This window comes from Cicer arietinum, chromosome 6, assembly GCF_000331145.2.
Source record: "Cicer arietinum cultivar CDC Frontier isolate Library 1 chromosome 6, Cicar.CDCFrontier_v2.0, whole genome shotgun sequence".
Classification (NCBI taxonomy): Eukaryota; Viridiplantae; Streptophyta; class Magnoliopsida; order Fabales; family Fabaceae; genus Cicer; species Cicer arietinum.
In genome coordinates, this window is record NC_021165.2 from 46,508,282 (window position 1) to 46,525,618 (window position 17,337).

Below are 17,337 nucleotides of genomic sequence, written 5' to 3' on the forward strand. Positions count from 1 at the left end.
ACTTTCATGGTCCACGAGACAGTAGTTCCAAAAGAAGGGCGACCAATTGGTCATTTCAGTGTAAATCTTCCTAACAAGTGGTGCGATTGTGGAAAATATCAAGCTAAACATATGCCTTGTTCACATGTGATAACAACATGTTCTAGCATCAAATATGATTATTGGAGCCTTATATCTGATGTGTACAAGGTGGAAACAATACTTAAAGTCTACAGTGAAGCGTTCCAACTGATACCAAACGAAGGATATTGGCCACAATATGAAGGTGTTAAGGTGTGTCATAATCCACTAATGCAGAGAGTCAATAAAGGTCGCCCAAAGACCAAACACATTAGAACAGAAATGGACACTACGGATAGAGTGCCAAGAAAGTGCGGATTATGTCGGGTATCTGGTCATACTAAGAATCATTGTCCAAACGCTGCTGGCACATCTACTCAAAATTGATGTATTTTTTTCTTTTAATTTAATGTAATTTTATTTTAATGTATTAATATAATTTTCTTATTATTAATATTAAAATTATTATTATTACTAAAATTATTTTTTTAATGTATTTTTTCTTTTAATTTAATGTATTTTTATTTTATTTTATTAATCGAATTTTCTTTTTATTATTATTATTATTAAAATTATTATTATTACTCTTTTTATTATTATAATTATTAAAAGTTATATAATATTATTAAATTAATTATTTTTATTATTTATAATAATATTTTGTATTTTTTAATGTTTTAATTATTTTTTAATTATTTAATAATAATAAATATAATATACCCAATAACAAAATTCAACAACCAAAAAAAAAAAACCTAGTAAGAGGTCGCATTCCCAAGATGCAACCATCAAGTAACGTGGAAATTTTTTGGCTTCAGCAGGTCGCATCCCCAGGTTGCGATGAGCAACTGGGGCTAAAAAGTAGGACATTTTGGTATTATTTTTTGGAAGTGAGACATTTTGGTATTATAATTCAAAAAAAGGGATATTCTGATAAAAAAAAACCCTAAAAAGACAACCAAATTTTACTGACAAACACAATATAGAACAAATAAAAAATTATATTAAAATATGGCTGATTCGAGAATAAGAAAAATCAAATTTAATAAAAGTATCTGTTTGATTGATTTTGTGGTGCACGAGATAATTTATAGTGATCTAATTTTGCAAGCATCACAAATAACAAGGGTATAACATAAATGTCTATTAAAGTAATTATTCATGATTCAAGACACTACTATTTGTAAATATGATCTAATATGAATATTTGTGATCCACTAAAAAATGTAATATAATATAATTTAGTATAATTACTAAAAAATAATATAATAAAATAATATAATATAAATTTAGTAAAATTACTAAAAATTAATATGAAAAAACTATTTATTAAATACTTTAGAATAATAAATGATTTATATTAAATTAACATAATTAATTTAATAATCAAACCGATTAATGTAACATTTTTTATCACAATATTAATTTTAGATAAAATTTTATTATTTGTAGATTTTAAAATATTAGAATATAATTTTTTAGGCTTAATTGCAGTTTTGGTCCCCCTATTTTAGTTGAATCGCGAAAGTAGTCCCCCCATTTTGTTTCTCCCCAGTTCTGGTCCCCCAAACAGAATTTTGGTCAAAAACTTAATGAAATTTCACTTTTTAAAGTCGTATTACACCATTTATAATCATAGATTCCATGTACAATTGTTGCAAATGAGATTTTGAGGCATGATATGACTTAAATAAATGCAAAAAAAATGAAATTTCATCAAGTTTTAGACCAAAATTATGTATGAGGGACCAAAACTGGAGAGAAACAAAATGAGGGGACTACTTTTAGGAATCAGCTAAAATAAGGGAACAAAACTGCAATTAAGTCATTTTTTTATAAAGTATAAAGTTTGTTAAAGGTTTTTTACTAAGTTAAAATTTATTTGTCTTTAAATATTTAAATGTTTAGATATCTACCTTTATGTTTTTCTGAGTGGAAATAGTGGTAAGGTCATTAAAATAATTGTTTTAAGTTTTTAAAATAAATAAATTTTTATTTAATAAAATCATTTTATACTTTAATAATATTAAATTTCAAAATAATAAAAGTAATTTTATCTATAATTAATATTAAATAATTAATTTAATTAATAATTAAAAATATCACATTAATTATTTATAAAATAATTTAATAAATAAATTTTTATAAAATATTTTATTTTATTTTATTTTATTTTATATTTAAATCGGTTTTATACCTCTATATCTTAAGCATTTGAACATACTCTGGCCGAAGGAAGCCGACACACCGCCGGGATAAGCAATTGTACCCTCTAAATAGGGATAGATTGACATGACATTACCTTTATCGTTCCATCTAATAGAACTCTAAAGGACTTAGTCAAACGTATGATATCAAGACATGTGTAAAAAATGAGACCATGTACCAAATAGCATTTACTAGAGTACAACTACCAAATAATTTGAGGCTAGTATGAAATGGCTAAAGACATCATTCATTCTTCTTTGGCTTTTGAAACCGACATTGAGAAGTACCGAAGAGTAGGTTCCGGTTAAAAAAAAGTGTGAACTATGCTCACATATATATATATATATATATATATATATATATATATATATAGAGATAAAAGAAACAAAACACAATTAATAAATAACTTTAATAAACTTTGAAAAAGAGATCTCAAAATTATCATCAAACTAAGATGATCTTTAATGCATCCTCGAAACAGTTCAATTTTGTTTAATGTAAGATTATAATTAGTTAGTCAATCTACATAACGATTTCTTTTACACCATGCATTATTTAATTTGACATGTCAATCTCGTCAAGTCATCTTTCTAATTTTACGAACTAAGGTTGGAAAAATATGATCATCCACATACTCTTGACATAACATATTTATCAATACTTTGGAGCCACTCTCGAACTAGGTTTGTAATCTTCTCTTGTCAAGCTAACTACAACCCATGCAACATTGTCCGCATCTTAGCAGCAAAAGCATTACACATACCAATTTCTGAGCATACCCCCTAATCCAATTACCAGAAGAATTATGAAAAATACCTCCACATCCAACAATGGATGTATAACTCTTGTAAGTACGACCACAATTAAGCTTGATCCAATTGCTATCTGGTCGGCTTCAACGGACATGTAGGATCTCTAGTCTCAACATATGCACATTCCTCTTCACACGGTTTCTATTCTTGATCTCATTCACAAAATACATGATTGTTTCAATTGGATTATTAGGTCGTTGAAAGCCTTCTTCACATATTATTTTGTTCCTCTATTTCCACAGGTACCAACACGATATCATAAAGATGGACTACCACTGAGTTCTCTGATACTCTGCAATATTCTCTCTAAGATTGTAAGATATCAAATTCCTCCAAGAAAAAGAGTAAAATTTAGTAATTTTGTTAGTAAGAATAAGTCTAATCCATACATGTGTCGCATATGGGCAATCCCTCAGCACATGATTCAAAGATTCTTCAGTGTTCGTACATGCACCCAACAGAGATTGTTGGGTTTCATTTGTGTTGTATATAGTTTATCAAAAGTCTGGATCCAATGAGAACCTTTCAACTATATATAGTTACTTGTCTAAAAAAATATAACTTTGTTTAATTTTTTATTGTTGTTGTAAATAAATAAATAATTGTCTTTTCTAAACTATCATTTCTATTTAAGATTTATTTCATATACCATATGATGTGAGTAAATAATTTTTATATAATTTCTATTTAAGATTTATTATCAGTCAATCACAACCGTTAAATTATTAAAGATGCTTAACTTTTATTATAATTATTTAAAAAAATTATATCTATAAATGATCATAATATAGTGAAAATATAAAACTTTTTACAGTATCATTATATTCACTATATAAGTATATACCAATTAAACTTTTCTTTTTATTAAATTTACATGTAAACTTATTACATTGAAGAGTATTTTAATACTAATAGTATTAAATACGATCAAATTAAATAAATTTGGCTTATATTTTAGAGTGCGACTACTTTTTTACTTATATTAATTTGAGTGTGGAACAGTACCAAAGATCTCTCTTATCTTCTATATAAACCCACACCATGCAGCACTTATAACACAAGAAGGAAAGCAAAAGCATTTCTTGATTTTGTATTTGAATTTCATAGCTAGTAGAGAAGACCAAATATTAATGGCAAACATGAGGGTTGCATGTGTGGTTGCATTAATGTGCATGGTGGTAGTTAGTGCACCAATGGCAGAGGCTGCAGTATCATGCGGAAGTATAACTAGTGCCCTTGTTCCATGCATCTCTTACCTTAAGGGAGGTCCAGGTCCTTCTTCATCATGTTGTGGTGGAGTGAAGAGAGTTAACGCTGCGGCCGCCACCACACCTGACCGTCGAGCCGCTTGCAATTGCTTGAAAAATGCTGCTGGTTCTATTTCTGGTTTGAAGGCCGGTAATGCTGCTGCACTCCCTAGCAAATGTGGTGTCAACATCCCCTACAAGTTCAGCACCTCTACCAACTGTAATTCGTAAGTTATATAACTCAAATGAAATATTTACATAAATTGGTTAATGATTACTTGAAAGAGTTTAAATAGAAGCTCAAAGATTATTTTCATCTTAAAAAATAACTTAACTTCATCTATTTTATTTTACTTAATTCTATAATTTTTTCTATGAATCCAACCTTTTGTAGTCTAAGGAACACATAATTATTTCAATAAACAATGTCAAGGCTGATCAAAGTATACTATTCCTTCATTAATTCTATATATACAATTCTTTGTCATTTAGCTTTTTCAAATATATTATCTTTCATTACCTATATTAATTACCTTGTCCCGATCATTTTTATAAGAAATAATTAAATTATTATTTAATTAATAAAAATTAATGTATTTCATTTAAGATATAAACTAAAGAAAATATTAGATAGTGGTTTTCATATACTTAGTTGAATTTAACAATCATTTAACTTAAATTTTTTTTTTAATTGTAGCATCAACTTCTAAAGAGTGTGAATGAGGGGAAGAAGCGGATAGCATGGCACTTCTTTCTATCGAAAATAATAATTATCCATCCTTGCGGTGGAATTTATTAATGAAATAATAAAGAAAGACAACGAAGGCCCCACCTTTGCAGTCGAGTCTCCTCTTGTATGAGACTTTTTTTTGTCTATATATGTGTTGTACAATTATTATTCTTCTTCCTAGTTTGGCTGTGTAATAAAGACATATCATATAATTCCATGCTACTTTACTTTCTACTTTGAACAATTGTCCTATTTGTTTCTTCTCCATATGTACTGTTTTTCTTACAAATCTCCCTATATTAGTTCTTCATTGAAAGTCACATATATATATTACCTTTGTCATGTGAGAATATATATTTTATATGAATTAATTCGATATACATCATAATATTTAATATTTAAAATGACAATTAATTGATTATGCAAAAAATTAATATAATGTTTGTAAATAATAAAATGATATTTTTTATAAAATAATATATTTTTTTAAATATAAATAATAACAAATAAGTCTCTGATTCATAAAAATGATCATCAATTTATTAATTTATAGATCAAATATTTAAAGTCATTCAATTTGTAAATGATTTGTTTTATCCTATATGTATGTAAGATTCATTTGATCAATACACAATACTTAAAATATGTAGTTTTCGTATTAAATTTGTCAATAATAATATAGATTCTCTTACTAAAACTGTTCTTCAATATTAAGAGAGGGAAATGGTTGGTTTTTTAATTCTTTGCATTTAATTAAGAGTATTTTTGTGAAAATATAATTTATATTTCTTATAAAAGATAATTTTTTTATAAGAATCTTATGTATAGAAACAAGTGTAGTATTATTAGGGTTTAAATCAATAAAATAAAATTCCTTCACACAATTAAGTGTCTCAAAAGTCATGTGTGTCCACGTGTCGGTCAATTACAGTAATGTGATAAGAATTTGATATGGTAATTCTAAAATTGTTGAAATTTCCTAGAAGAATATTATTTTTTGGCACATAGTATTTATTTCACATATATTTACAGAGTAAAAATTTGTTGACTCCAATATTAACTTTTAGATAATTTATTCTGTTTGATAATTCATTATAAATGATGCATTTTACTTATTTAACTGTTAAATAAAAATTTTCTTAATTATTGAGTAAATTAACTCAATAAATTTATATAAAATTTTAAAATTATATAATATTTAATTAGATAATTTCAAATGAACGTATAATAATATTTTAAAAATTAAATTGAATCTTGGTGATTATATTATATAGTTACAAATTTTGAATTTATAGAAAATTTTGTGTGTGATTATTAATGTAATGTGTATAAATTTATCGTTTATAATAAGTTAATAAGATGAGTAACTCATCTTAGAGTTACTTTTGAAGTCAAAAGATTTTCACCTATAACTATATCTATCTACTATAATTTCAATTAAGTTTATCAAAATAAATTTTTTTCATAGGTTCCTCCACCAAAAATAATTTAATTTATCAGTATAAAAATAAATTTATTAGATATCTTTTAATAAATATTAATTTAATATAATGTGTATAATCTTACATAATGATGAGAAACATATAAGAAACATATATGTAACTAATCAAATGACATGAAAATTAACAATACTACAACAAAAGCAAGGATTTGTGGCGCCAAAAGCTCCCACAAAAGGAGAAAAACAGCCACAACAGACATATTTGTGGCTAGTCTTATGCAGTTATAAATAAGGCAGTCACAAATGTTTGTAGCGGTCAAAACGGTCACAATTTTTTTTAGTTACCATTTTGTGAGGGCTAAAACCCTCACAAAATTGTGAAGGAAAGTCTGCCACAAAGTTGTGAGGGCTTAGGCCGTCACAAAAGACAAATTTGTTTAAAAAAGTAAGGGTTTGTGAGGGTCAATGCCGCCATAAAAGTTGTTTTTTGTGAGGGCTTAGACCGCCACAAAGAATGAAATGATGAAAAAAAAAGAAAAAAACAGTTTGTGAGGGCCTAGGCCGTCACATACTGTCCCATTTGTGAGGGCTTAGGCCGCCACAAATTTGTGACTTTATTAAAAAAAGTTTATAAAGTTCAAAATTAATATTAATACAATTTAAAATTTAAAATAAATATTATATATAAAAATAAAAATATAATCTTAATATTAATTAAATTATTATTACCAAACAAAATAAAATATTTCAAAATTAATAAATTATATCATACAAACTAAAAATTAAACACACCATAATTAAATAATAATGTATAATAAATTCATACAAACCAAAAATAAAAATAACAAATTTTATTCAAATACATCAATCATCATAGTAATTCCTCTAATCAATAGCTCCACTCCCTCCATCATTATTTGATAGAATATTACTCGACAACAAAAGTCCTTCAAAAGTATTATTAATTGGTGTTGAAGACAACATGATTTGAAATTGAAATTCATTTTCAAGTACACCACCACTAGTTGGTTGAGGTTGATTTAAATCTAGTCTGGTCAAGCCAACTGTTGGCATAATTGGTCGGTATGGAGCTTGATCTGCTTGAGGTTGAGGAAGATGTTGTGAAAATGATAGAACATTCTGATAATTATTAAAATTTTGTTGTTGCTGAAACATTGGTTGTTGTTATTGTTGCTTGAAGGCGGAGTTTGGAAGATCCTATTGTTGTTGTTGGAAATTTGGAGGCGAATGCTGCTGTTGGGAGTATTGAGAGTATTGTTGCTGCTGTTGGAACAATGGTTGTTGCTACAAGTATTGAGGCCTTGATTATTGTTGTTTGAGGCGGGAACTGCTGATGAAATGCGAGAGGAAATGAAAATTGTTGTTGTTGAAACTGTTGTTGCTGCTCTTGAAACTTTTGTTTATATTCTCTAAAACAATGGTAACACTTGATGTACAGACTAGGTGGAACTCCATCTTTTTTATGTTGGATTTTGCTGAATAATATGAGCATGTATTTTATTGTTTAGAATATGCTGATGTGATTTGTGTCTAATGGCAGTGAGATAGGAGGACGTTCTAATGAAATCGATTGGAAACGTTCCTGTGTTTTTGTGAAGTTTTTGAAGACTTTTTGTGAAGCGATTATTTCTTCGTTTTGGATCATAACATGTGAAAGCCAACTCTTTTTTTAAAACAACTGGTTGAAATTAAGAAAACATTGACTAAATGAAAGAACATAGATGATGTTGTTTTGAAAAAGATGACTGCAAATTTGCAAGTATAATTCAACAAATATTGTGATAATGGTGAGATAAATTTTCTTATGTTTGTTGCTGTTTTTCTTGATCCCCATTATAAGCTTGACTATATTGAGTTTTGTTTTAAAAGAATATACGACACTGATCATTTTGTAGTTCATTACATGTCATTATTTTTTGAAGCTTTGATATGTACCCAAAATTGGATCAAATCTCTTAAGAAAATTGATTTAGCAGCTGAATTCGTTGAAATACAAAAGATTGAGTCGGGACATAATGTTTTATTTTAACTTTCAAATTGATTTTCCTTTATTTTTGTTTATTCTTTTAATCATTTGGTGTGCTAATGAGATTGTGTATTGTATTTAAAATTTTAGAGTTGTCTAAATTAGTTTCAATTGATGTTGAGGTGATTGCTGCTGAGCTTAACACAATCGCTACTACATTTTATGGTACTTGTTATTGCTTTGTTTTATGCATATTTTACTTATTTATTATTGATATTGGTTTTAGCAGTTTCTCAATTGTTCCCTTCCATAATTTGAGAAATTGGTTCAATGCTTTGACTTGAAGTTGAAATAGCTTAAAAATGATGAATTTTCATATTTTATTGATTTACTATTGGTTTTAGCTAAGTATTTGAAGCTTGTTCAATTTATTTAAGTATTTAAAGATTGTTGGATTTAAATTTTTGTATGAGAGATTGTTGGCTTTTTTAAAGAATTGAATGATGTGATTGAAATTTTATAGTTTTTGAGACATTCAAGTATTAAATATATTTCCATTGAATTAAATTATCAATGTTGTTACTTATGTTTCTCCCTTAAAAAAAAATAGATTACTATTTATGTATAACCTGCCAACCTAACCCAACCTAACTCGTTCTTGATCAGATTTGTTCGGTTCGGGTTAAATGAAAAATATACAGATTTAAAATTCAACTCAACCCAAAGATAATCGATGTGTTTGGGTATTGAATTTTGTCAAAACTGATCCAACCCGCATACACCCATGGAGGTAACTTTTGAATGTGTGGGATGTGAAAGCCTTGGCAGACATTATCAAAGGTAAGTGTCATTTTTTTTTATCATAAATGTAATTTTTCTTGTATAAAATAGTAGTCCCTATATGTTGTGGTGTGGTAATATTGATTTTCGTGTTTATCAAGATTATAACTACTTTAGTATGTATTATTTTGTTGTACATTGTGTAGGATTCGATTTTAGAGTATACTTCTTAACTTTCGAAAAAACTGTTATGTACTTTCTTTTACTATTGTCAATCACTCTTCACGGTATTCACAAGAAGTTTAATTTTTTTAGTTATACTTTATATTTAATTAGTCTTGATCAATAGAATTGTGAATCCATTTTTCTGCAGTGTTGTAGTGTTTAGTAAAGTTCTTCAAAGCATGATGTCTTGACATTTGGTCTGTTTATCTTAAATTAAATCTTTTCCTTTTAATATTTACACATATTTTAGTATTTTTTTTTTGTTTTGTATTTTATTTTTGCTTGTGTTTCAGGAGGAATTTGTTCAATGTGATTCCTTCTGGTTCTATCTTCCTCTTGTTTGTTATTCGTATTTTAAAATTGTTCAATTTAAATTTTTGTGTGAAAGCTTGCTGGCTTTTTTAATGAATTGAATGATTGATTGAAATTTTATAGTTTTTGAGGCATTCAAGTATTAATTATATTTCCATTGAATTAAATTGTAATTGGTATTACTTATGTTTCTCCCGTAAAATAAAAAACAGATTACTATTTATGTATAACCTGCCATCCCAACCCAACCCGTTCTTGATCAGATTGGTTCGGTTCGGGTTAAATGAAAAAAATACGGATTTAAAATTCAACTCAACCAAAAGATAATCAATCAGTTTGGGCATCAAGTTTTGTAAAAACTAATCCAACCCGCATACACCCCTGGAGATAACTTTTGAATGTAATGTGGGATGTGTAGGCCTTGACCGACTTTATCAAAGCTAAGAGTCATTTTTTCATAAATGTGATTTTTCTTGAATAAAATGGTTGTCCTTATATGATGTGGTGTGATAATATTGATTTTCGTGTTATCAGGATAAGAACAACTTTAGTATTTATTAATGTTGCCAATATCCCTTCACGGTTTCCACAAGAAGTTTAAAGTTTTTTTTTTGTTATAATTTATATTTAATTAATTTTGATTAATAGGATTGTGAATCCATTTTTCTACATTGTTGTAGTGTCTAACAAAGTTCTTCAAAACATGATGCCTTGACATTTGGTCTGTTAATCTTGAATGAAATCTTTTCCTTTCAATATTTACACAGACTTTCAATGATTTTTTTTGTTTTGTATTTTATTTTTGCTTGTGATGCAAGAGGAATTCGTTGAACATGATTCCTTCTGGTTCTATCTTCCTTTTGTTTGTTATTCGTATTTGAAGATTGTTAGATTTAAATTTTTGTGTGAGAGGTTGTTGGCTTTTTTTAAGAATTGAATGATGTGATTGAAATTTTATAGTTTTTGAGACATTCAAGTATTAAATATATTTCCATTGAATTAAATTGTAATTGTTGTTACATATGTTTCTCCCATAAAACAAAACAGCTTACTATTTAAGTATAACATACCAACCCAACCCAAGCCGTTCTTGATCATATTGGTTCGATTCAGGTTAAATGAAAAAAATACGGATTTAAAAATCAATTCAACCCAAAGATAATCGATTGGTTTGGGTATCACATTTTGTCAAAACCTATCCAACCCGCATACACCCCTGAAGATAACTTTTGAATGTAATGTGGGATATGAAGCCTTGGCCGACATTATCAGAGGTAAGTGTCATTTTATTTTCGTAAATGTAATTTTTCTTGAATAAAATAGTTGTCCTTATATGATATTTTGTGATAGTATTGATTTTCGTGTTTATCAGGATCATAACTACTTTAGTATTTATAATTGTGCAGTACATTGTGTAGGATTTGATTTTATAGTATACTTCTTAACTTTGGGGACAACTATTATGTACTTTCTTTAACTTTGGGGACAACTATTATGTACTTTAAGTTATAATTTATAATTAATTAGTTTTGATCAATAGGATTGTGAATCCATTTTTGTGCAGTGTTGTAGCGTCTAATAAAGTTCTTCAAAGCGTGATGCCTTGACATTTGGTCTGTTTATCTAGAAAGAAATCTTTTCCGTTCAATATTTATACAAATGTTTCGTGGTTTTTTTTGTTTTGTATTTTATTTTTGCTTGTGATGCAAGAGGAATTCGTTGAACATGATTCCTTCTGGTTCTATCTTCCTTTTGTTTGTTATTCGTATTTGAAGATTGTTAGATTTAAATTTTTGTGTGAGAGGTTGTTGGCTTTTTTTAAGAATTGAATGATGTGATTGAAATTTTATAGTTTTTGAGACATTCAAGTATTAAATATATTTCCATTGAATTAAATTGTAATTGTTGTTACATATGTTTCTCCCATAAAACAAAACAGCTTACTATTTAAGTATAACATACCAACCCAACCCAAGCCGTTCTTGATCATATTGGTTCGATTCAGGTTAAATGAAAAAAATACGGATTTAAAAATCAATTCAACCCAAAGATAATCGATTGGTTTGGGTATCACATTTTGTCAAAACCTATCCAACCCGCATACACCCCTGAAGATAACTTTTGAATGTAATGTGGGATATGAAGCCTTGGCCGACATTATCAGAGGTAAGTGTCATTTTATTTTCGTAAATGTAATTTTTCTTGAATAAAATAGTTGTCCTTATATGATATTTTGTGATAGTATTGATTTTCGTGTTTATCAGGATCATAACTACTTTAGTATTTATAATTGTGCAGTACATTGTGTAGGATTTGATTTTATAGTATACTTCTTAACTTTGGGGACAACTATTATGTACTTTCTTTAACTTTGGGGACAACTATTATGTACTTTAAGTTATAATTTATAATTAATTAGTTTTGATCAATAGGATTGTGAATCCATTTTTGTGCAGTGTTGTAGCGTCTAATAAAGTTCTTCAAAGCGTGATGCCTTGACATTTGGTCTGTTTATCTAGAAAGAAATCTTTTCCGTTCAATATTTATACAAATGTTTCGTGGTTTTTTTTGTTTTGTATTTTATTTTTGCTTGTGATGCAAGAGGAATTCGTTGAACATGATTCCTTCTGGTTCTATCTTCCTTTTGTTTGTTATTCGTATTTGAAGATTGTTAGATTTAAATTTTTGTGTGAGAGGTTGTTGGCTTTTTTTAAGAATTGAATGATGTGATTGAAATTTTATAGTTTTTGAGACATTCAAGTATTAAATATATTTCCATTGAATTAAATTGTAATTGTTGTTACATATGTTTCTCCCATAAAACAAAACAGCTTACTATTTAAGTATAACATACCAACCCAACCCAAGCCGTTCTTGATCATATTGGTTCGATTCAGGTTAAATGAAAAAAATACGGATTTAAAAATCAATTCAACCCAAAGATAATCGATTGGTTTGGGTATCACATTTTGTCAAAACCTATCCAACCCGCATACACCCCTGAAGATAACTTTTGAATGTAATGTGGGATATGAAGCCTTGGCCGACATTATCAGAGGTAAGTGTCATTTTATTTTCGTAAATGTAATTTTTCTTGAATAAAATAGTTGTCCTTATATGATATTTTGTGATAGTATTGATTTTCGTGTTTATCAGGATCATAACTACTTTAGTATTTATAATTGTGCAGTACATTGTGTAGGATTTGATTTTATAGTATACTTCTTAACTTTGGGGACAACTATTATGTACTTTCTTTAACTTTGGGGACAACTATTATGTACTTTAAGTTATAATTTATAATTAATTAGTTTTGATCAATAGGATTGTGAATCCATTTTTGTGCAGTGTTGTAGCGTCTAATAAAGTTCTTCAAAGCGTGATGCCTTGACATTTGGTCTGTTTATCTAGAAAGAAATCTTTTCCGTTCAATATTTATACAAATGTTTCGTGGTTTTTTTTGTTTTGTATTTTATTTTTGCTTGTGATGCAAGAGGAATTCGTTGAACATGATAATAACAATACAATTTAGAAGTACTATATCACATATTTAACAACGTTAATTCACCCAAAAGATACAATATCACATTTTTAATAACGTTAATTCATCCAAAACCAAGAGATACAATGTATAAAACACTAGTCACACTTTAATCAATGCATACCCAAACAGACCTTATTACTTAATCTATATGTCAATGCAATGATTTCGGAATATCGCCTCCCCCGCAAGGGCATTTCGTGGGTCCTTCCAAGCAACAACACTAACTCGAGCTTCGTGTGTGTCCTTCCAAGCAACACCACTAACTCGACATCCCCGCAAGGATATGTGGGCTCCAACCAATTATGGATGCACCACCACACGACTATGAATAAATGCATGAATGTAGATACTTTAATAAAATATAATGCAATACTAACTTATTAACGACATATCACATAACATTTATTATTCACACTTTGAATATGTTCAACACAACCATTATAACACCATATCACATAACATTTATTTTCCACACTTTGAATATGTTCAACACAACCATTATAACAACACATCACATAACATTTATCCTTCACACTTTGAATATGCTCAACACAACCATTATAACAACATATCACATAGCCTTTATTCTTTGCACTTTGAATATGCTCAACACAACCATTATAACAACATAACACATAACACATAACATTTATTGTCCACACTTTGAACATGTCAAGCACAACAAGTATTAATATTTATTTTGAATATAACACACAAACAAAACCAATAAATAACACAGTACATTTATATCACATATAATTCAAATAGGAAAGCGTATGGAGTGATGCCCTTACCATTACTAAAGTTATATTTAGAATTAGGCTTCACAAACTCTTGTCTCACTCATTTCACACCTGCTGCTGTGCGAGCACGGTTTCTCCCTCTCTGAACATCGTTTCACTGATCTGACCGTTGAAAATGTGGATCTGAATGTTGCGAATTTGCTGTCCAAAAATCAACCCGATCCAACGGTTAACGAATGCGCAATCGATGTTTTTCTAATACTGATTTAACAAATTCGGGAATGAGGTTACTCTTATCTTTTCTCTTTTGGTGGTTGCCTTTTCTATCAACCCTTTTTTTATATCGCATAGTATTTTTGAATGGAAGACGTCTGTTTTGTTTTTGTTTTCCTTTTTTATCAAATGAACTTTAAGCCACAAGTGGGAAAGAAATGGAAGCAGGAGTGTGGGGAACGTTAAGCTGGGTAACGTGGTATTAAACAGAGAAACTGATATTTCAACCTAAAACATTTTTAATCGTTCTTTTTATTATTATTATTATTATTATTATTATTATTATTATTATTAATAACTAAGACATTTTTAACCGTTCTTTTTATTATTATTATTATTATTATTATTATTATTATTATTATCAAAAATTAAAATAACACAATACAATAGTAACCGACCATTTATAGAATAATTATCTCAGCTCCTAATAAGGTAAAATTTAAAAATAAAATAAAATAAAATATCTGGGTGTTACAGCATACACCCCGGAGATAACTTTTAAATGTAATTTGGGATGTGAAGGCCTTGGCAGACATTATCAAAGGTAAGTGTCATTTTTTTTCGTAAATGTAATTTTTCTTAAATAAGATAGTTCTCCTTATATGATATGGTGTAGTACTATTGATTTTCGTGTTTATCAGGATTAGAACTACTTTAGTATTTATTATTCTGTAGTACATTGTGTATGATTCGATTTTAGAGTATACTTTTTAACTTTGGAGACAACTTTTATGTACTTTCTTTTACTGTTGCCAATCTCTTTTCACGGTTTTCACATGAAGTTTAAAGTTTTTGTTTTTGTTTTCATTTATATTTAATTAGTTTTGATCAATTGGATTGTGAATCCACTTTTCTGCAGTGTTGTAGTGTCTAGCAAAGTTCTTCAAAGCTTGATGCCTTGACATTTGGTCTGTTTAACTCGAATGAAATATTTTCTTTTCAATATTTGCACAAATTTTATTGTTTTTTTTTTTGTATTTTATTTTTGCTTGTTGCAAGAACAATTTGTTTAACGTGATTCCTTCGGGTTCTATCTTTCTCTTGTTTGTTCTTCGTATTTGAAGATAGTTGGATTTTTGCTTTTTTAAAGAATTGAATGATGTGATTGAAATTTTATAGTTTTTGAGACATTCAAGTATTAAATATATTTTCATCAAATTAAATTGTAATTGTTGTTACTTATGTTTCTCCCGTAAAATAAAAAATAGATTACTATTTATGTGTAACCTCCTAATCAAACCCAACACGTTCTTGATCAGATTGATTCAGTTCGGGTTAAATGAAAAAAAATCGGATTTAATACTCAACTCAACCCAAAGATAATCAATCGGTTCAGGTATCGGATTTTGTCAAAACCGATCCAACCTGTGCACACCCCTGGAGATAACTTTTGAATGTAATGTGGGATGTGAAGGCCTTTGCAGACATTATCAAAGATAAGTGTCATTTTTTTTCTTTCATAAGTGTAATTTTTCTTGAATAAAATAGTTATCCTTATATGATGTGGTGCAGTAATATTGATTTTCGTGTTTATCAGGATTATAACTACTTTAGTATTTATGATTCTGATGTACATTATGTAAGATTCGATTTTAGAATATATTTCTTAACTTTGGGGACAACTGTTATGTACTTTCTTTTACTGTTGCCAATCTCTCTTAACGGTTTTCACAAGAAGTTTAAAGTTTTTTTGTTATAATTTATATTTAATTAGTTTTGATCAATAGGATTGTGAATCTATTTTTCTACTGTCTTGTAATGTCTAGCAAAGTTCTTCAAAACATGGCGCCTTGACATTTGGTCTGTTTATCTCGAATGAAATCTTTTCCTTTCAATATTTACACATATTTTCAGTTGTTTTTTTGTTTTGTATTTTATTTTTGCTTGTGTTGCTGGAGGAATTTGTTAAACGTGATTCCTTCTAGTTTTCTTCCTCTTGTTTGTTCTTCGTTTTCTTGATTTCTTGAACCTTGTAATGAAGTTGTATTCCTTACTTATGTCTTACCAAATTCCATTAACAATTTTCTGAAACACACTACGCCAAAAATGATATTTTATAGTGCGTCTTTGAAATTTGTTGATCTGTTCTATTTTGAAATCAGACTTGGACCTTGGTTTCCATTTTCCAATATTAGATATATGTACTATATATTGGTATAATGTTATCAACAGCTTATTATTTGTGTAACTGCATTTATATAGGTCATATAATATGGACCAGAAATGGATGTCTATCAATCGATTTTCAAAAGAGTATGAAAATGGAATGAAGGAGTTTGTTGAGTTTGCAGTGAAGAATGCAAAAGATCCAAATAGAGTTGTTTGTCCTTGTTTATAATGTTTTTTTGGAAAACGCATTAGAGCAGATGAATTGGAAGGACATTTAGTATGGCATGGAATTGATCAAAGCTATACATGTTGGATAAGACATGGTGAGAAAAAAAAAGGAAACATTAATTTTGAGAATGGTTCGACATATGCTTCAACTAATTTCGACACAGATACATATGAGTCGGACCGAATTAAGGAGATTGCAAAAGCAGTTGAAGAAGATCTTCGAGATTGTCCTAAAATATTTGAGAGTTTGTTGAGTGATGTAGAGAAACCATTATATAATGGTTGTACTAAATTCACAAAACTGTCAGCGATATTAAAGTTGTACAACTTAAAAGTGAGTAATGGATGGTCTGATGAAAGCTTCACAGAATTGTTAACACTCTTAAAAGATATGCTACCAGATGATAATGAACTTCCCAGTCGAACCTACGAGGCTAAACGAATTTTGTGCTCTATTGGCATGAGTTACGAAAGGATTCATGCGTGTCCTAACAATTGCATTTTATTTTGAAACGATTATGAATTACTAAAGGCGTGTCCGAAATGCAATGTCTTTCGATATAAGAAGAAAGAATCTACTCCAGAAAAAGTCGTGTGGTATTTTCCTATAATACCAAGATTTAGGCGCATGTATCGCA

At 28.5% G+C, this 17,337-nt stretch overlaps 1 protein-coding gene across 1 annotated transcript; it reads left to right on the plus strand.

The window, feature by feature from the left end:
• The first annotated feature begins 4,125 nt into the window (after positions 1-4,125).
• Positions 4,126-5,291, plus strand: LOC101503723 (non-specific lipid-transfer protein 1-like). Its single transcript, XM_004516116.4, has 2 exons — positions 4,126-4,554; positions 5,025-5,291. Exons 1-2 carry the CDS (start codon positions 4,211-4,213, stop codon positions 5,035-5,037), a joined length of 357 nt encoding a protein of 118 aa, XP_004516173.1. The 5' UTR covers positions 4,126-4,210; the 3' UTR covers positions 5,038-5,291.
• The last annotated feature ends 12,046 nt before the right edge of the window (positions 5,292-17,337 follow it).